The 21,958-nt window shown below is 34.0% G+C and overlaps 1 protein-coding gene across 1 annotated transcript in view; it reads left to right on the top strand.

Moving 5' to 3' along the window:
• Nucleotides 1–21,958, top strand: part of KIF18A (kinesin family member 18A) — a 67,155-nt gene that overhangs the window by 11,252 nt on the left and 33,945 nt on the right. Inside the window, exons 4-7 of the mRNA XM_032414720.1 lie at nucleotides 2,283–2,414; nucleotides 7,814–7,978; nucleotides 13,745–13,866; nucleotides 18,341–18,582. Coding sequence (XP_032270611.1) covers nucleotides 2,283–2,414; nucleotides 7,814–7,978; nucleotides 13,745–13,866; nucleotides 18,341–18,582 — 661 coding nt within the window. The remainder of the gene's footprint in view (nucleotides 1–2,282; nucleotides 2,415–7,813; nucleotides 7,979–13,744; nucleotides 13,867–18,340; nucleotides 18,583–21,958) is intronic.

Raw genomic sequence — 21,958 nt, 5'->3', positions numbered from 1 at the left:
AGTAGTGCAATTGCTGGGTCATAGGGTAGCTCTATTTTTAATTTTTTGAGGAACCTCCACACTGTTTTCCAAAGTGGCTGTAGGTTTCATTTTGTTAATCAAATGTGGGATTGGCCCACATGCAACCAGATATTCTTTTGTTGATGCAAGTTTAAAAACAAATTTAAAGAAAATTAAAGAAGTCACCAGCTGCTCAAACGTGGACTTACTGCTTGCATGGAATTGTTCAGCGCTATTTAACCAGATCTAGTTACCAGTTAAAACCTCAGTAGACTTTTCTGCAGTTGACGGCTTCAAGTCATTGAACCTTTCCTTCTGAGAAAATGATTCAAGAGGGAGATGGCCTGAGCTAGGAAATAAAACAGTAAAAACTTTAGAGTTTTAATCTGTGCAACATATTATTTAGCATAATTTCCTTGTATATTATAAAGAAGCTGTGAATATCAGATTATATACCCCATAGCCTTTGTCATTTTTCCTCCATCGAGCCCCGCACCAGGCTCCCTCAGCGGGAAGCCTGCTTCTCCCTCTCCCTTTGCCTCCTCCTCTGCCTTCTTGTACTCTCTCTCTGTCAAATAAACAAGTAAAATCTTTTTTAAAAATTTAAAAAAAAAAAAGGAAAGATAATATCCAAGAAGAAATCATAAAAAGAAAGTACAGTTGTTCTTTATACAAAGTAACTATAAAACTTCCCTTGTGACTGTATCGAGAAAATTGTGTAGAATTTAATAATCATCATGTATCCCCTAAAATCATAGGCAAAGATTTTTATTACTAGTTACTTGAATGTTTTAAATGACTAGAAAATAGTTATTAGTCAATCCCTTAGGACTCTTTACTGTTTTAAAATGATAGATTTTTTTTTTTTTAATGGAGATCTCTAGAAACCTTTGATACTTCCTTTTCTTCCATCCTAATCGGTAAACCCCACCAACTAAAATAAGTCTGGACCACAAAATTACAAAATTGACAAATATTTAACTCTGTCCTTAGATAAAATGTTTTAAAAAAAACTAAGAAATTATCTTTGAGAATAACCTAAAGATAACTTATCAATTCATTTATTGGCATTAGCGTGTTGTAATATAATACAATGAAATTGCAATGTCCATACATACTTCCTATGAAATATTTATCAGTTTGACAAAACTGCAGTAAAGTCGATGTATTGTGGTTTATAGTCGTTCCCAATAGAGTTTCATTAAGAACTACTGACGTAAATTGGCAGTGTTTTTACCACAGATCCTTACAAATATATCTAAAATTTTGGCTGAAGAACATTTATTTTTAAATGCATATAATTTGTTACAGTTTTATTTTAAAGGCTTCACAGTTAATTTTTCTTTGAGAGCTTTGTATATGACTGTCCATACTGTTACTGTAGGTCAGACCTGATCTGTGATTTAAAAACATAAATATATATTTATAAAATTAGAATATTGCTTTGACCAATGTTCTGCTGACCCTGGAGGATGCAGAATTGCAGGTTCCTTTTAGGCCTTGCATAGATTGTTTTGAGCTTGAGGTCTTTATGCATCTGGAGGAGATTGAGTCAAATCCCCCAACTTTGATTCTCCAAATCTTCATCGCCCTTTGGAGGAAAGACACCAGAGTGGCTTTTCTAGGTTTACCATATTGCAAACTTGGTTGTTTTGGGTCCTGGCAATGTCAGCTGACTCTTAGCCAGGCTGTAGGGGGTACCTAACCGTATGGTGTGTTTTCACTGTAACAAATTCTAAAACTAAAAACTGGCTATCTCACTTTCCCTAGGGGGCCATGCAGGCGCCATATGATTAGGCCACCCACTGCTTGTTTCTTCACAGTTAGCCAAAATCAAAACAACACACAGTACTGTGTTGCTTTGGGGGCCTTTTAACTGGGATTGTACAGGTTCAAATTATCATCCTTTTCCTACAAACATAATATTTTATTTCTGCTAAGCAGCTGGATTACATAGACAAAATAGAGTATATTAGTTATATAATTATGACTTACATAGAGAGTCCTTATAATACCTATATCTTTTAACAATATGATCTTCCTTGGAGAAGAAAAAGAATACAGTAAAAATGAAGTTAATATCCTTTTCCAAACATTTTTGTAATTTAATAGGAAGCAGTCACTAACCTATTTGCTGTTTGTCATTGAGTCTAATTCTATGAGTGATATATATTCTTTTGTTCATTTATTTGTTAAATAAATTTATTTCACAAAATTAGTCAGATTCTGTAATGTGTTTTATATTTGGTAGATTTCAAGAAATTCTGAACTGCTTGTTCCAGAATCGAGAAGAAATTAGGCAAGAATATCTGAAGTTGGAAATGTTACTAAAAGAAAATGAACTTAAATCATTCTATCAACAACAGTGCCACAAGCAAATTGAAATGATGTGTTCTGAAGACAAAGTAGAAAAGGTATTTATAATTAAATTTTAGACATGTAAACACATGGGGACTTCTAATTCTATAAATGTGATAGATAATGTTATTTAATTACCCATTCACTATGAACATCTGGAAATGCTGGAGGAAATGTATCAAACATTGTTTTAAATTCATAGTTAAGTGTGCAAGACAGAAAATTAAATTCCTAAGTGTCAGAAAGAAAAAGGAAACCAAATAAAACAAAATCTCAACTGCAATTGTTGCTTCTGTGAGAGTTGATGGAACACTTAACATGAAGTTAACGCCCTCACTGTTGGGTACCAAAGGTGGGGCAGTGGGAGCCGTAAACCCTGGATGCAGGCAGTAATTTACAACTTAGACCAATTGCAGATCTTTTTTTCCAGGAAAGAATATTTTATCACTGACATTGTTAGAATTTCCATTGCATGGTGCTGAGAAAGGCAGACCATCTTTTACTCATTTTTATTATTTCATGCAGTAGTACACTGCCCTCCCTCCGTCCACACACACAGACCTCTCCCAATATCCTACCCTTGATGTACACCACTTCTTAGGCAAGGGACCCAAGGGAGACAGGGTGTTAAAAATGGCAGACCCTACATAAAACTGGGAACCTCAGAGGCCTGTACTCTTCGTATTGGTAGTACACCATGAAGAAACATCTTCCCAATCAGCACAGAAAGATAAGGAACCATGCCTAGGGTAAGAAAAAGTCTCACTTAAAGACTTAACTATTGGGGCACCTGGGTGGCTCAGTTGGTTAAGTGTCTGACTCTTGATCTCAGCTCAGGTCTTGATCTCAGGGTCATGAGTTCACACGATGCTGGGCATGGAGCCTACTTTAAAAAAATTTCAAAAGAAAAAAAAAGATGTTAAAGACTGCCATTATAGATATTCTTTCCAAGGATTTGAGGTTTGAATTTTTATAATCCATGTGTTTTATTTAGTAAACCCTTAAAGTGAGAAAATAACATAGAAAATGGTATCAGAGCAGCAATAATCTTTGGGGAACTGGGCAGAGCAATACAGAATCAGCCTAGTGAAACAGACCCTCAGTTCAAATCACTAATGAGAACCCACTGTCCAAATTTAAAAAGCACATGGTGAAACAGTCCACCATAATCAAGTCAGCAGATTTGGCAAATAATGACAGATTTCCCAAAATTTCAAACACTTGAGCAATCTGATAAAAACTATAAAAAAGACTAAAGATGTCAAAGAAGGAATTAATGATAAAGGAATTCAACATCAAAAGAAAACAAAAAGAAAACACACAAAAGGAAAACATACGAAACATACAAAAAGAAAAAAAATGAAACTTCCAGAAATTAAAGATTTATTCACTGAAATTTAAAAGTTCACTTTATAGGTACAATGCTAGGTAGTGTTTAAATACTTTACATGCATTAACTCAATTCTCAGAAAACCCTATGAGAGGGGTGCCTGGGTGGCTCAGTCGTTAAACGTCTGCGTTCGGCTCAGCTCATGATCCCGGGGTCCTGGGATCGAGCCCCGCATTGGGCTCTCTGCTCGGCGGGAAGCCTGCTTCTCCCTTTCCCACTCCCCCTGCTTGTGTTCCCTCTCTCGCTGTGTCGCTCTCTGTCAAATAAATAAATAAAATCTTTAAAAAAAAAAAAAACTATGAGAGATGTAATATTATTCTCATAATTAAGATGAGGAAACCTGAGCACAGAGAAGTCATCTTGCTCAGGGTCACACAGCTCATAGATGTCAGACCTATGATTTGAACTCAAGCAAGTTGATTCCAGAGCCTATTATTTCTATTCTTTTTTGTGCGTTAGATAAGCTGAAGAGACTAATTCTGGGTATTGGGAGACCTGAGGAAATCCTATCGAATATAGGATAAAAAGATAGCAAATGTGAACAAGATGTTGTTGCCTGAAGGACAAACTGAAAAGTCATGCGTTCTTTTTTTTTCTTTTTTAAGATTTTATTTATTTATTTGACAGACAGCTAGAGAGGGAACAGAAGCAGGGGGAGCGGGAGAGGGAGAAGCAGGCTTCCCACTGAGCAGGGAGCGGGAGATGCTGGGCTCGATCCAAGGATCCTGGGATCATGACCTGAGCTGAAGGCAGACGCTTAACGACTGAGACACCCAGGCGCCCTGCATGCATTCTTCTAATAGTTATTCTGAAGGAGGTATATTAATGCAAAAGGGGAGAGGATAATATGCAAAGTTTCAGGCTTAGAATTTTCTAGGACTAATAAAATGTCAATAAGATGTAATTTCAAGAAGCAGGAGATCTAAGCAGGATAAAAAATAATGTAAACCTGGATGTATGCAACTCCAGATCACCAAAGAGCAGAAAAATAAACATTTTAATAATTGTTCCCCCCAGTTTTGTTGTTCATTGGTGATAAGCTTAATTTTATTTTTATTTCTTTTTTGAAAATAGTTACACAGGTAATACATAAGATACATTTGCATATTACTTATTAAAAAGCTGGCTCTTATAAATAATTTTCTGGTCCTCTTAGACCACCACCCCAAAATGTGTTTCTCCTTTACCTACCTTCCCATAAGTAACAATTATATATAAAAATTTTACATTTTTTTAATGTCTGAAAGCCATCAAATTTTAAAGAGTGCTTTAAAAAACTAGCATTTCAGTTTTTACTCAGACTATGAAATTGCAGAGTATGATATGCTAAGAAATTAATCATAAAGTATTCATTAATATATCATTGATGCCAGTTTATCAGTAGCTATTAAACTATACTATCAAAATTAGTAATTTACTTACTGAGTATGCATTTATTATGCCTTATCTTATTGAAAATGCCTTTTTTAAAAACCACTTTAATAAGATTTGATTGACATACCAAAAATATGAGTACTTATTAAGACAGAGTAGGAGAATGGGTTTGGCTGGGTTTTTAAAAAATTTTTTCTGTTTGCATCTATATTCTGCTTAATAGCCTTTTTTCGACCTACTTGCCTTTTAGGATTTCTTACTTTTCGTCATTTCAATCTATATATTCCAATTCTTATAGCTATTCTTATGAGACTAGGTAAGCAATGGAGATAAAACCTCAAGTGTATTGGTTGTAATTAAATTACTGAAAAACATAGGAAGACATCTATAGAGATTGAGGTGTTTTTGTTGGTGGCAGTTTTCGTTTTGTTTTTTACATGCTAAAGTATCAAACTATAGTTTTACTAAATTGCCTGCTAGGGCAAGGAATTTTATATCTGTCTTGGATCCTGTCCAAAAGTGGTTTATTATCGGAAGCGCTAGAAGAACCTCATAACATTGACTCAGACATAAATGGTTCTAGAGGATAGACTCTGAGATTAGAATTAAAGTGAAGCTCTTGGGTAATTTTATGGCCATATAAAGGTAATCTGCAAATTATTTTTAGCCAAATAATGAGTTTACTATGTTAGCGGTCCTTTTGCACAAAGCAGTAGTAACACCTAAATTTTAGAATTATTTGTCTGTTCTCACTCAAGAAGTTTTGTGATGTTCTGGGGATTTTGTTAATTAAATATATAAAGCTCTTTTAAAACCTTAATGGGAAGCATTTGCTTTAATGTCAGGGTTTAACATGCATATTTTAGCATTTATCCCCAGACACTTATTTGCTATTTATTTCAGAACAATGATTCAATAGGAATACCCTGATGGAAAATGTCCCCCTAGAGAACCATCATAAAGGATCCACTTGATGGACATTTTTTTTTTAAAGATTCTGCTTGAGATTCTCTCACGTGTCACGTGTGCACGTGAAGGAGGGAGGGGCAGAGGTAGAGAGAGAATCTCAAGCAGACTCCACACTGAGCTCAGAGCAAGACTGTGAGATCACTACCTGAGCCGAAATCAAGAGTTGGACACTTAACCAGCTGAGCCAACCAGGTACCCATTGATGGACATTTAGAAGTAAAAACTCAAAAACATACTTTTGGGAGTTTTCAGTTAAAAACTTTTTGGTATTAAATATTAGCTGCCATGAGAGCCTTAGAGCATTTCCTGCCCTGGTTTCTAAGAGTTCCTACAACATTTATAAATATTAAAGCAAAGTAAAGATAATGTGATTTAACTGTCTTCCTTCAGGCAGGTACAATACTTTTATGTTCATTTTCAGATGAGGTGACTAAAGATCCACTGAGATTAACTTGCCTAAGTTTTCACACCTCCTGAATAGCAGAAGAAAGTGAAGAGGCTACATATCCTACCTTCTGTTATAGTAGTGGGTCTACACTTCAGGTCTCAGGACCCCTTACTGTTTGAAAAAAAATATTTAGGACTAAAAGAGCTTTTATTCATATGAATTCCAACTACCAATATTCCTATACGAAATATTCAAACTGAAACTTATAAAAATATATTTATGTATTAATTTTAAAACCATTAGCTCATTGCATAACGTAAGTAACACTTTAATGAAAAATAATTACGTTTTCTAAAGCAAACAAAAAGAGGTAGTGAGAAGAGTTTCATTGTTTCACATTTTAGCAAATTTCTTTAATGCCTGGCTTTTCCCCAAAATTTTAATACATGTTTTATAAAATATAGTAAGGAAGAAGGACTTATCTTAAGGAGGTCTTTGACCAAGTTCAAGGTAGTCCCTGCTCTTTTTTTCTTTCATATAATTCCCTACTTCCAAAACCAGCTACAGGTGCTTTTTTCTAATCTGGGGATCGATTATTTCAAGTCCAGCCATCATATCTGATGATTTTTTAGTTCAGTATCTGTTTTCAAATAACCCAAAGAGATCAAGCTTTTCAGCTCACATTCCCATGATAGTGTGCAAGACCGTTGGGATAAGAAATCAAAAGGCCAGATTCATGCCTACATAAAATACCAAAAATATTCAGAATACCCATTATGGATCCTGAACTAACCATCAGGTAAGATCAGATATTTATGAGCACTCTGATATAAGCTCTATTTTCTAACACTTGCACCAGCCTATCTATAGGCATTGTAGGCAAAATCAGAGCAGAGTTATTTCTTCACATCTTTCAGGTTGGAGGAAAGGAAAGAGTAGGACTTGCATCTGCTTTGATTTTGAGTAAAGAAATCATGGGAATTATCAGACCTTGTATGAACTTTTCAAATGCAGCATTTAAAGGAATGTATTTTAGTGCGTGCGCACACACACACATACACACACAAAGCTACAGTCTTCAGTTTGGCTGTTGTAATTCTTAAAGCCATAAACTCTCAACATGTAATTTTATAAAAATGACTCACAGCTCAATTTCCTATTTTCCTGCAACCAGGAGTATTGTGGAGATTTCAAAGGGGAAATAGCTTTAAGTACAAAAGTATAGCCTAACTTAATAGACTACAGTTGCACCCTTATGAGAAATTTACTACTTTACTAATATCACATACATCAAATATCATAAAAATTAAGCTATTAAATGCATTATTTTTCAGGCCACTTGCAAACGAGATCATAGACTTGCAATGTTGAAAACTCGTCGCTGCTACCTAGAGAAGAAAAGAGAGGAGGAATTAAAGCAATTTGATGAGAATACTAATTGGCTCCATCGTGTAAAGACTGAAATGGAACTCTTAGGTCAAAATGGTCATATTCCAAAGGTAGGAATGTGTTTATGTATTCAGATTCATTTGTAAGAACTGAGCTCTTTAAACCCATTGTCTTTGTCATTGGGTATATATCTCTCCTAAGACAACTATTGTTCCATCTCTCTGAGATTTAGCTGACTTATTTTACCATTTACCTTTACTCATTTTACCTTCTCCTCCGTAATTACCAATAAATTTGCCTTTTCTGTACTTTCTGAAGAGTAAAGTTCTTTTAAGTTATTCTTAAGCGATTACATCCTTTGATGAGATAGCTTTTAAGTTAGAATAAAGTAATCAAACTGTACTTGAGGATTCATCATTTAGGTAATTTCAGTTTGTTTTAATACTTGAGGTTTTGTGGAAAAATAGTTTTAAACGTGGTCACCCTTACTTGTATCATAGCTAACAAAAGCTGATTTGAAAGTTGTATGTGTGTGTGTGCATATAGGTGCTAAACTGAAGATATTCCACCTAGAATGGCAAAAGATTATGAAGAGTAGTGATGGGTAATGGTGGTTAATGGCTGAATCAGATAAGAAATGTGTTTATCCACATGGTTACAGAAATATGACTTTATTGCCTTTACCAGTCAGGGCTATTTTTTGCTCCCTTAACAATAAGTCTTGAGAATATGAAGTTTATTCCTAATATAGTACCTCCAAAATGTCATCAGTGTCATTGTTAATACTTGTCATTTCATAGTTACCATATCATTATTCCATCTTTAGTCTCAAGTTCACACTTAGGCCAGAAGAAGAAGAGAGAAAGAAAGTGGGGAGGTATATCTGTCTTGGGAGAGGAAAAGCTTTTCCAGAAGTTCCTAGCAGACATATCTTATTGGCTAGAATTGTCACATGGCTATCCCTAGCTACAAGGGAATATGGAAAGGTGAATGTTTTTGCTGGATACATTATGACCCTGAACAATTAGAGTTTTCTTAATAAGAAAGGAGGGGAAAATGAATATGGCATAAGCAATAAGTAGACACCTGCTACAAAGTAACTAATTTTGATCCAAATACCAATTACTTTTTAAAAGAATAACTTCATTGCGCTCTTTTTTAAAAGGAGGAGTGTCTTAGTCTTTACCTTGATGATGCTTTTCTGAATTTCAATATTGTGTATTAGCTAATTGGTATCTAGTCCTCTGGAAGTTTCAAATTTCAAAAAAGCACTAGACTGATTGTCAATACAGGTAAAATAAGTATAATATATTCAGTAGCAAATGAATGCAGGTTGTAATGGTTAATATTCAAAGATAACATTTTTTTTTTTGTAATTGAAAAATTATTATCCAGTGCATCATGACTAGGGAAATGAATTCTCTGGTTGGCTAGCAATCGCTATAAATGGCCATCCTTTTAGTGTTAAAGCTCAGACTAGGGAGGGAGAAGACTAGCAGGAGCAGTCAATGATGACAGTCAAGGTAGTGAAAGGAGTGATGAGCAGCAAGCAGCAGATACCCTGTTTCCTAAGAAGAAAACCAAAGACAAATGAAGATTGAATAATTCTTTAGTGTGGAGATTTATTGAGGGTGAGCCAACAACTTAATCTACACTTTAGTAATTCTAGAACTCTTCAAAATAGCTTTCTGAAAGCATTCCAGTCAGTCAGTAGATTATATATTAAATATAGTACAAAGCATAATTTAATAATATTTTATAGTAAAATTTAATTGATAAAGCACTTTAGAATATTCCCTACAGAGAGAATGTAAATATTGGGAAAAGAATAGACTTTGGAGTTGGAGTGGTTAGTCATTCTGTTATTTAATATTTGTGTTGAATACCAACTCTAATTGTATGACTTTGGACAAGTTGTTTAACTTTGTTGTCTTCTTAATTTCTTATCTTCAAAATATATTTAAATAAAATGCTATATGCAAAGGCCTCCCACCACATAACACATAATAGATGGTCGAAAAATAATAGTTTAATAATATGCTAAGCATCTGTAACATGGATGTCAATAGCCAAAGAAAGGTGTATACAAAAGGAACGCAACAGAGTTAGCTGCATTACAAAATACATTTTATCTTTTTCCTCCAGAGCAATGATTCTGACCATTTTGGGTCATAGATGCCTTTGAGAATCTGATCAAAAAGCTAGGAGACGGGAGGTTGGGGGTCACATTTATGTAATTTTGCTTTTTTTAAAAGTCATTTTTCCATTTGTACAACATTAAGAATACTCTAGAAGAAAGCTAAAGAACACTTTTCTTAAAATGCTGTATTCATGTTAAGATGACACAATAGACATATTTACATAACTTAAAAGTAGTAAGGAAAAAAGATAATTAATCGATGAACTGTACTAGAGATTATCTAGGTTTAAAGCTATAAAGGCTCGTCCTAGAATGCAACAACTGCCATCAGAGCACCTATCAGAATACCCAAGCCACGTTCTGAGTGAAAAGTTTTCGGAGAAAACAGCTGATAGTTCTGGTCACATAAGTGTTTCTCATTCACTGCACAAGAGCCTGTTCTCTTGGAAAGGCAACAGGTGTTGAATGTTTATGGTAGTTTTTGGTTTTGTTTCACTTATATATGTTTTACTTATTTGTTAGAGATGACGTATATCTAAAGCAGTCTCTTTTTTTAAAGATTTTATTAATTTATTTGACACAGAGAGAGAGACAGCTAGAGAGGGAACACAAGCAGGGGGGAGTGGGAGAGGGAGAAGCAGGCTACTGGCCGAGCAGGGAGCCCGATTCAGGTCTCGATCCCAGGACCCTGGGATCATGACCTAAGCCGAAGGCAGATGCTTAACGACTGAGCCACCCAGGCACCCCTAAAGCAGTCTCATTTTTAAGACTATCGTTGTCAGAATGACAAGTATTTTGGTTAGAGTTAAATTTTTTTACCTTTTTTATTTATTTATTATTTATTGTATTATTTTTTTAATTTAATTTTATAATGTTATGTTAGTCACCATACAGTACATCATTAGTTTTTGATGAAGTGTTCCATGATTCTTTGTTTGTGTGTAACACCAGTGCTCCATGCAATTCGTGCCCTCCTTAATACCCATCACCAGCCTAACCCATCCCCCTACCCGCCTCCCCTCTAAAACCCTCATTTGTTTCTTGGAGTCCAGTCTCTCGTGGTTCATCTCCCCCTCCGATTTCCCCCCCTTCATTTTTCCCTTCCTCCTAATGTCCTCCATGCTATTCCTTATGTTCCACAAATAAGTGAAACCATATGATAATTGACTTTCTCTGCTTGACTTATTTCACTTAGCATAATCTCCTCCAGTCCCATCCATGTTGATGCAAAAGTTGGGTATTCATCCTTTCTGATGGCTGAGTAATATTCCATTGTATATATGGACCACATCTTCTTTATCCATTCGTCTGTTGAAGGGCATCTCAGCTCTTTCCACCACATGGTACTGGCACAAAAACAGACATATAGACCAATGAAACAGAATAGAGAGCCCAGATACGGACCCTCAACTCTGTGGTCAAATAATCTTCGACAAAGCAGGAAAAAATATGCAATGGAAAAAAGACAGTCTCTTCAATAAATGGTGCTGGGAAAATTGGGCAGCTACCTACAGAAGAATGAAACTCTACCATTCTCTAATACCATACACAAAGATAAACTCAAAATGGATGAAAGACCTCAATGTGAGACAGGAATCCATCAAAATCCTAGAGAAGAACATAGGCAGTAACTTATTATTTTTCTTAAAGTAACTAGTAAGAGTCTTTAGTTTATTTATTTCTTTACTTAGTTCTCTTTATTACTATTACTTTTGCCATGATAGAGCAAAATCTTTCTCATGATGGGTCTAAAAAATTCTTTGCATTTGGTGAAATATAACAAACTAACATTTTAACCATTTTTAGGTATATAGTTCAAGTGGCATTAGTACATTATCTTAAAACTTTAGTACATGTATTTCTAGTTTAAAATGTTATTACTAGAGTATTTTTACTTCTCACTAGCTTTACTTAGAATATACTTATAATATAATATATTTGTATAATCAAAATTCTAATTTATAACCCAATCCCAATTACAAAAGTACTTAACTTATTTAGCATTAAAGAGGCCAAAAAAATAATCAATTGTAGAAATTTACTACTTTGCCTTTGTATTCCCATATTTACCAAAAGATCCCAATTTAAAAAGTGTTATAGTATTCTTTTTAGTATTAGTATTATAATTGGTAATTTGTTTTTGCCTCTTTGTCTACTTAGTAGCATTTATAAAGTTTGGGTTTATAAATTAATATTGTTTGGGTTATTTTCAGTAAATTTACATTTTTTTTCAATGTGGTCAGATTTAATTTTTCTAGCAATCTGTCTTCTATAATTCCCTTAAGGAAAACTTTTTCACACCTGACTGTGAACCTAGAATTTATTTTTAAGTCCTTACTTTTTTAATGAATATCATCACAAGTAATTTGAAAAAACAATAAAATTAAAACTGCTTCCATTCCTACCACCCTAATTTCACTTTCAATTCTTTTTTCCATGGATATTTTCACAGCTGATATAAGCAAACAGAGACAAAACTTTGCAAAAGGACTTACCTACAGTCTTATAACTCTGGACACAAACCCAGTACTGTCACTTTCAAATTGGTGCTCTTTTCTCTATACCTTTTCTGCATTATCTACCCCTTAACCTCTCAAATCTATTCACTTCTTTCTGTCTCCCACTGCCACTACCCTTATTCAGACTCCTACCCCCCATTATTGGACTCGTACATTTGGTCTTTTTGCTTCCATTCAAATTCCACTATAATGAAAATGAGCTTTCTAAAAAGTAACTCTGAGCATATCACTCTTCAGTGCCTTCTCCTTAATATAAACTCTGTTATGATTTCCCAGGCCTGAGTACCTCTCAAGTTTTATATATAATCTCTCATTATATTTTCACTTTAGCCATTACTAACCTACTTGTAGTTTTCAGAATAGACCATGTTCTTCCAATCAGATTCCATAATTAGTGTATCAAGACAAGAAAAGACTCAAATTGTAAACTTGCAAGAAATTTTTATTACATGCAACTCTAGACACTGAATACAGGGGCTATAACACTGAAATAGTTTGACACACCCCCTGTCCTGGTTGTGAACCTTACATTCTGAGTACAGACAGAGAAACTATAAACAGATAGATAAATTAAATTGTTACTGATCGATGCTATGGCAGAGACTATTGGGGGTGGAGAGTATCCATCTTTAAATATAATGCTCAGGGAAAGCCCTGAAGAAGTGGCATTTAAGCAAAAACTGGTCATATTCATATTTTCACAACATTATCAAGAAGTTAGATAGACCCAAGAAACTGTCATCATAATAAAATTTGTTCTGAGTTCCTAATACTTAGTTTCTGAGAAACTTAAAACTTACCTTGCTCGGGGCACCTCGGTGGTTCAGTTGGTTAAGCGACCCCCTTCGGCTCAGGTCATGATTCTGGAGTCCCAGGATCAAGCCCTACATCAGGCTCCCTGCTCAGCAGGAAGTCTGCTTCTCCCTCTGACCCTCCCCCCTCTCATGTGCGCGCACGCTCTCTCTCTCTCTCTCTCTCTCTCTCTCTCTTTCTCTCTCTATTTTCTCAAATAAATAAAATATTTAAAAAAAAAAAAAACTTATCTTGCTCGTAAGTTATAGACCACTTATACTAGGATGTTTATTTTTCAAATCATTCCTAAATATTATCATCTCGTATATAAAAAATTAAAACTATTAGCACCAATATAAAATAAGTTTTATTGAAATTTATTTAATTTTAACATTCTTAAGTATAGTTTGCATTGTTTTCCCCAGGAGCTCAATAAAGATCTTCATTGTCACCATTTGCACCTCCAGAATAAAGATTTGAAAGCACAAATTAAACATATGATGGATCTAGCTTGTCTTCAAGAACAACAACACAGGCAAACTGAGGCGTAAGTACATGGATTTATCTATTCTATAAATTTTAGCACTATGGACCTAAGGAACCTGAAACGTAGAAGTTGTTTTCCACTGCCAGAAAATTGAGTTTTATTTGATATAGGATACATTATTTTTAAGTGTTTGCCAGCATCAGAAAGTATGCAGAATTAGAAAACTTTGAAAAGTATAAAATATGTGGTTCTCCTCCAACTAATATTTTTAGTGCTTTATAGTTTTGAAAACATTTTTCTATAAAAATTTATTATTAGAAGCAATTACTATTAATACCAGCTGAATTTTTAAGTGGGCAGTTTTTAAAGTATTTGTAATTCCAGAATGATTTTTGTCATTGAACCTCAACTGTCCCAATTTTTATGTGATGCTATAGTAGCTCTTTCATGCTCTACTAACTCAGTAGTAACATCTTTTGAAACATAATAGTAAAAAAAGTATAACAGTCTTTATTTTTGTTACCTTGGATATGTCAGTCAACTCTTTAGGTGTTGCTTTCATGCTCTGCAAAAATGAAAAATTTATTTCTCTAAGGGTTTTCTGCTGGTATAAAATTCTGCTGCAGTTCTGGTATTCTCAAATAACTAGAAATTAATTTTCCATACTTCTGATGTAAAGGAAATCACATTAGGATAGTTATTTTAAAAAGAGTGAAAAGGAAAGGAAAAACTTTAGGGAGATATTCTTCTGTGGTTAGAAGCTCAACCTAATCTCCTTATACTTTCTATATCTCTACCTAGAACAGACCATGAATATTCATTTACTAGCACTCAAACCACTGGCAAGAGTTAAAGTATCAAAGAAACCCATTAATTTATTTCACCCATACTCTATTTACTATATCAGACAAATAGATTGATACATTTAAGGTAAATTTTAGTTTTAAATGGGCAAAAAGATTCTGACTAACTCTTACTAATTTAGCAAATTGCTCAACCAAAACATTATAAACAGAGACAATATAGCATAGTAGAAAGTATCAGTTTTGGAGTTGGCCTTGAATTCTATTTTATATTAGCAATATGACCGTGCATAAATTATTTAACCTCACTAAGCCTTAGTTTTCTTAAATGTTAAAATAGATTATAATACTTTCTTTAAAAGATTTTGAAAAAATTAAATGACATTAAAAAAATAATGAAGGTGATGAACTATCAGAGCCTGACCTTGTATAGCAGAGGCAAAAAGTGATATAATATACCTTTAAAGTGCTGAAAGAAAAAAATTTCTAACCAAGAAAACTCTACCCAGCACACTTACTCAGAATTGAGGGGAAGAGATGAAGAATTTTCCAGACAAGCAAAAGCTAAAGGAGCTCATAAAACTAACCTTGCAAGAAATGTTGAAGAGACATCTTTAAGCTGAAAAGAAAGGGTGCTAATTAGTAATAAGAAAACATGAAGGTATAAATCTCACTGGTAAAAGTGAATATATGGTAAAGGTAGAAGATGAATTACTTGTAAAGCTAATACGAAATTTAAAAGAAAAAGTAGTAAAAATAACTCTAACTACAATAATTAATGGATACGCAAGATAAAAAGATGTAAAATGTGTCATCAAAAACATAAAATATGGATTTCACTTCTATGTAGAATCTAATAAACAAGACAAAAAAAGTCCTAGCCAAAGCAATTAGACATGAAAAAGAAAGGAAAGGCATCCAGGATTGGAAACAAAAACTAGAACTTACTATTTACAGATGACATGACAATATATATAGAAAACCCTAAAGACCACCAAAAACTATTAGAACTGATGAATGAATTCAGTAAAGTCACAGGATATAAAATCAATATATAGAAATCTCTTGCATTTCTATATACTGGTAACAAACTATCAGAAAAATTAAGAAAATAACCCCATTGACAGTTGCATCAAAAATAATAAAATACCTAGGAATAAATTTAACCAAGGAAGTGAAAGACCTCTACACTGAAAGCTATAAGAAATTGATGAAAGAAATTGAAGAAGACACAAATAAGTGGAAAGATATTCTATGCTCATGGATTGGAAGAATTCATGTCCAAATGTTCATACGGTCCAAAGCAGTCTACGGATTTAGTAGAGTATCAATCAAAATTCCAATGGCATTTTTCACAGAAATAGAACAAAAATTCTAAAATTTGTATAGCACTGCAGAAGACACAATAACCAAAGCAATCTCAAGAAAGAAGAACAAAGTTGGAGGTCTCACAATTCCTGTCTGATTTATTTCCTTCAAACTATATTACAAAGCTGTAGCAATCAGAACAGTATGGTATTGTCTTAAACATAAGCACATAGTACACTGTATATTGACTGACTAGAATTTAAATAAAAACTTTTAAAAAAAGAAACTGCACTGTTATTAAAAAAAAAAAAGGCACATAGATTAATAGAACAGAGTAGAGAGCCCAGAAATAAACCCACACATATATGGTCAATTAATTTATGACAGAGGAGCCAAGAATATACAATGGGGAAAGGACAGTCTCTTCAATAAATGATATTGGGAAAACTGGACAGCTACATGCAAAGGAATGAAACTGGACCACTTCTTACGCCATACATAAAACTTAACTCAAAATGGATTAAAGACTTGAATGTAAGACCTGAAACCATAAAACTCCTAGAAGAAAACATAGACGATAAGTTCTTTGACATCAGACATGGAGATATTTTGGATTTAACACCAAAGCAAATAAAACAAAAGCAAACATAAGTGAAATTAACATCAAACTAAAAAGCTTCTGCACAGCAAAAGAAACCCTCAACAAAGTGAAAAGGCAACTTTCCGAATGACACAAAATATTTGCAAATCATCTCTGCTAAGGGGTTAATATCCAAAATATATAAAGAACATACAACTCAATAGCAAAAAAAGAAACAATCTGATTAGGAATGGGCAGAAGATCTAAACAGACATTTTTCCAAAGAAGATATACAGATAGCCAACAGGTACATAACAAGGTACTTAACATCACTAATCAGGATAATGCAAATCAAAACAATGAGATATCGTTTCATACCTATGAAGTATGAAGAAAAGTAGAGTAAGCCTTGGGAAGATCCAGACTTCTAGAAAGACAGAAAAGTTCTTTGTTAAAACTTTTTTGTTATCTCTTCTCTGCACAGCACCTGATTAGTATAGGTGCTCAATAAATAATCTTTTTTTTTAAATTTACTTTATGCTTGGGGCGCCTGGGTGGCTCAGTTGTTAAGCGTCTGCCTTTGGCTCAGGTCATGATCCCAGGGTCCTGGGATCCAGCCCTGCATCGGGTTCTCTGCTCGGCAGGAAGCCTGCTTCTCCCTCTGCCACTCCCCCTGCTTGTGTTCCCTCTCTCGCTGGCTATTTCTCTCTCTCTCAAATAAATAAAAATAAAGTCTTAAAAAATAAATAAAATAAATTGACTTTATGCTTAATAACTTTTCCCTATAGTTGTTGCCTCCTTGGCTTAAATGGAGTACTCCCCACCCTCAGCAGAAAGTCACAGACTATTTATTTGTACTACTATCTAAATATTTAAGACTGGGATAATAAAGCAATTATTTCCTTGCTTCCTTCCTTCCTTGCTTGAGAAAATTAATGCCTGTCCTTTTCCCACTGCCCTACCCATACTTGAAATGATTCTGTTTTCCTGGATGTTATGAGTCAGCTGAAACAACCAAGACTGAAGCATTTCAAGGTCACTCAAGTTGTTTGACATCTTCCTTGTTATAAAAGTTAGGAACCATTGATTGATTGTATAAATTTATAACTGTTTAGCTGTGGCATTTCTTCAGTGAACATTTACATGGAGGTCTAATACATAAAAAGATACCTTCAGTACTGCTCCGATTGATAGCAATAGAGAAGATTTTGAATCAGAGCCAAGAAACCAGTGCCCCATCAATTCCCTTTACCCACCATCCTTGTCCACAGCTCTTCTACTTGGAACCCCTTTGAAGGCTTTGAAAACCATTGCTTTAGCTCATGAAGAGCTAACCTGAAGGAAAGTTAAGTATGATTCCTTTGAAATGTTACATACCTAAAATGAATCTCATCATTGAAGAGTGTATTTTTTCATTTTAATCCTATGGTACTTAGTATCAGTAACAACAGTATTTTTGTTTTATAAATCACATTACACTTTGCAAAAATCTTTTATATGTATTTAACTCATTTAGTTCTCACAATAGTCTCCTGGTGTAAGTAGTGACTGTCTAGTTGTACCCCAAGTTATAGAGGAGAAACCTCAGTTTGTATTATTATCCAAGATCAGATGGAGGCAAGTGAAGACTAGCTGAGAATATGACCTGATGCTTATAATTCCCATCCAGGATTCTTTCACTCTATACTTAATGCAGTGAGAATATGTTGAGGCATTCTAAAGGAAAACATGTACAGGGTGTCATTCTAATGATCTGCTAATACTTTGGATGTTATGAAGAACTATAATAATATATTTAAAATGTAATATTTATCTCTCTTTTCTTGTCACCTTCTTTATATAGAGTATTGAATGCTTTACTTCCAGCCCTAAGAAAACAATATTGTGCATTAAAAGAAGCTGGCCTTTCAAATGCTGCTTTTGAGTCTGACTTCAAAGAAATTGAACATTTGGTAGAGAGGAAAAAAGTGGTGGTTTGGGCTGACCAAACTACTGAACATGCTATAAAGCAACATGACCTACCAGAGGTTTCTGTTCTTATGACCTTTCCACAACTTGGACCACCAGTTCAATCTGCTCCTTGTTGTAAGTACAGCTTTTCTTGTATTAAGTAAATTATAAGGTTATTTCTAGAGTAGCGTCTTTATGTCTCAATCTACAGAACAGTTAATTTTTTTAATAGGTTTGGCTGTTTTGTGAGAATTAATGGGAAAATTAGCTTTAGAATATTTTCATTAATCAGTATCTTTCAAAGGTTTAAGAGCAAGTACGCTTGATATTCTAAATAACTCTAGCAATAAAACCTTTAAGTTATTTTACCCATTTTTGATGGAATAATTTTACCTCCATCCTTCTTTAAAATTTAACCTCAATTAAGGTTTAAAGACTATAGTTAAGAGTACTATATTCTGTAATACATAATAATCATCTTTTCTTAAAATCAACTAACAGTGTAGAATAAACTATATTTTGTTGCCATATCATTTATTATCTCTCCTGTCATAAAAGTGTGCTTGGGACATTTAAATTGCAAAACTAACATACGATGTTGGTTAAAATAAATTCAGACAATATAGAATCACATATAGAAGTAGAATGCCTCCTTCAACTTTCCACAGAACCCAATCCTGTCTCAGAAATAAATAAATTTAGCAGTTTGGTTATCTTTGCTGTGTGTGTGTGTGTGTGTGTAATATTTGTATTACACAATCTCATTTTAGCTTTTTATTAGGTTTCATGTGAATGCTAGCACGTTATATATATTAATGTGCAACTATTTTTATTTGTTATTAGTTTATTTATTTAGTTTATTTTTAGGGTACATACATGAAGACTCTACCTTATTTTTTTAACATTTGTGAGAATCCAGACAACAGATGTACCATACTTTATTTAACCATTGTTCCATTGGTGAACAGGGCATCAGAAAGCATGCTTGTATATTCACATTTGTGCATGTATACTCAATTCCTAGAGACTGATTTGTTGGAATACAGGACAAAAAAAAGTTTAAAAATTAATCTGTCAAAGTCCAAAATTTTCTTTATGCCAAATGTATATGAGATACCTCTCTCATCTTTACCTTAACCCAAAATAATAGCAGCAACACTGAACTAGTGTATATTCTTTTTAAATTTGCAGCTCTCATATTACTGGTGACATTATTTCATCTTCTCTGAAGTATCCTCTTTACTCATTTGACTTGGAGTTTGTTTATTGTGCTGTAGAGTTTTACTTCTGGTTAAAACTGCCTCCTGCTCTACTCCTTCACCTCCAGACTTTTCTATTTAGAAGTCTGGATCTTCCCAAGGCTTACTCTACTTTTGTTTCCAATGCTGATACTAGGAGGTCTCCATTTTGTTTAGACAGTTTTAATTTACCATACAACATCACAATCTACTGATCAGTTAAACTGATTGTCGTTGGTAATTACCTCATCGTCTATTCCCGTTCTTTTTTTTCTGAGTTTACAGATTTGAAAAAAGTATTTCTCATAATAGATTTTTTTTTAAGATTTTTATTTATTTATTTGACAGAGAGAGAGAGACAGTGAGAGAGAGAACACAAGCAGAGGGAATGGGAGAGGGAGAAGCAGGCTTCCCGTGGAGCAGGGAGCCCGATGCGGGGCTCGATCCCAGGACCCTGGGATTGTGACCTGAGCCGAAGGTAGATGTTTAACGACTGAGCCACCCAGGCGCCCTGCATTTCTCATATATATAATACCTAGAGTCCTGATTTTTCTCTTCTAGCTTTTCCATTGATCCAATCCGTGTGATTTCCAACTTCCAAAAATTACTGTTTCTGATGTTAGCAGCTATTGCTTTTTTCTATCACTGATGCCATGTCAGTAGATTTTAAGAGGGAGATGAGGCAAATCTCTGTAGATTTGTGTATTTGACCTTATTTCTTTTAGTATGATCGCTTGTCAACTGTCAGTCAAATATATGCTTTGTTGCTTTTTCCTTTTGGCTGTTTCCTGTTTCGTCATGGATTTTGTTTTCTATTTAATTGTATCTGTTTTTATCTTTACTTCTATTATTTCTTTCCATCTACTTTTACTAGGTTTATGCTCCTGTTTTCGTTTAACTGATGAAGATGTTTGTTCATTAGCTTTCACCTTATTTTTCTAATTTATACAATAATGTCCATAGGTTTCCCTCTAAACACAGATTTAGCTTCATTTCACAAGTTTTGATACATAGTATTTTAGATTATTATTTAGTTCAAAATATTTTCTGATTTCTGTTGTAATTTCTTCTTTGACCCATGGAGCATTTCTTTTCTTTTAATCAGTTTTTATATAAAATTATACTTTCAGATTGAGCAGATTTCCATTTGAATTAGATTTGGAGAAACAATTAAAATGAGAATCATACTTTTAAGTGTCATGTAGGCAATCCAATAAAAACTATTTCATAAAGCTGTTAGTTTTGATTTTTTTTTTTAGTTTTTATTTATTCTTAATATCAAAAAGGTATGGCAAATTCCATTCTATTTTTTGTTTATAGCTTAATTGAATTGTATTCAGAGTAAATACTTAGTATGATTTTAATCCTTTAAAAATTGTAGACTCACTTTATTCCCAGCCATAGTAGGCTGGTGTAAATGTTTCAAGTGTGCTTATAAAGAATGTATATTTTGTAGTCATTTATTGCAATATTCTATATAAGTCAGGCCAAATTGGTTGTGTTCTTCAAATCTTATTCTTACAGACTTTTTTTTTTAATTCATGTTCTATCATATACTGAGGAGACCTATTAAAAATCCCCTTATTACACTGGATTTTTCTATTTTTTTGTCAGTTTTCTATTGCCATGCTAACAAATTAACACAAACATATCAACTTAAAATAACACTGATTTATTATCTCAAAGTTCTGTAGGTCAGAATTAACAGCAGGCTCAACTGGTTACTCCGCTTAGAATTTCACAAGGCCAAATCAAGGTGTCAGCCAGCTGGATCCTTTATCTGGAGGTTCTGGGGGAAGAATGTGCTTCTAGGCTTATTCTGGTTGTTAGCAGAATTCATTTCTATGCAGCTGTAGGGCTGAGGTCCCTGTTTTCTTGTTGGTTGTTGGCCAGGGGTCATTCTCAGTTTTTAGAGGTCTCCCGTATTCCCTGGCAAGTTGCCCTCTTCATCATTTCATCTCCTAGCCAACAAAGGCAGGACAGCTCATTCTCATGCTTCGAATCTCTGTCATCTTCCCTTCTGCTTCATTTCTCCTGCCTACAATTGGAGAAAAGTCTCTGCTTTTAAGGGTTCATTTGATTCGATTGGGCCCACTGGGTAATTTAGGATAATCTCCCTGTTTTAAATTCCATAACCTCAATTACATCTGCAAAATCCCTTTTACGATGTAATGTAACATATTCACAGGTTCCAGGGGCTAGAGCATGGACATCTTTTAGAGGATACTTCTCCTTGTAGTTCTGTCAATTTTTGGTTTTCATACATTGAAATT

The sequence above is a fragment of the Phoca vitulina genome, unplaced genomic scaffold, assembly GCF_004348235.1.
Source record: "Phoca vitulina isolate PV1807 unplaced genomic scaffold, GSC_HSeal_1.0 scaffold16, whole genome shotgun sequence".
Taxonomy (NCBI): Eukaryota; Metazoa; Chordata; class Mammalia; order Carnivora; family Phocidae; genus Phoca; species Phoca vitulina.
This window is presented reverse-complemented; position numbering and strand designations above follow the sequence as displayed.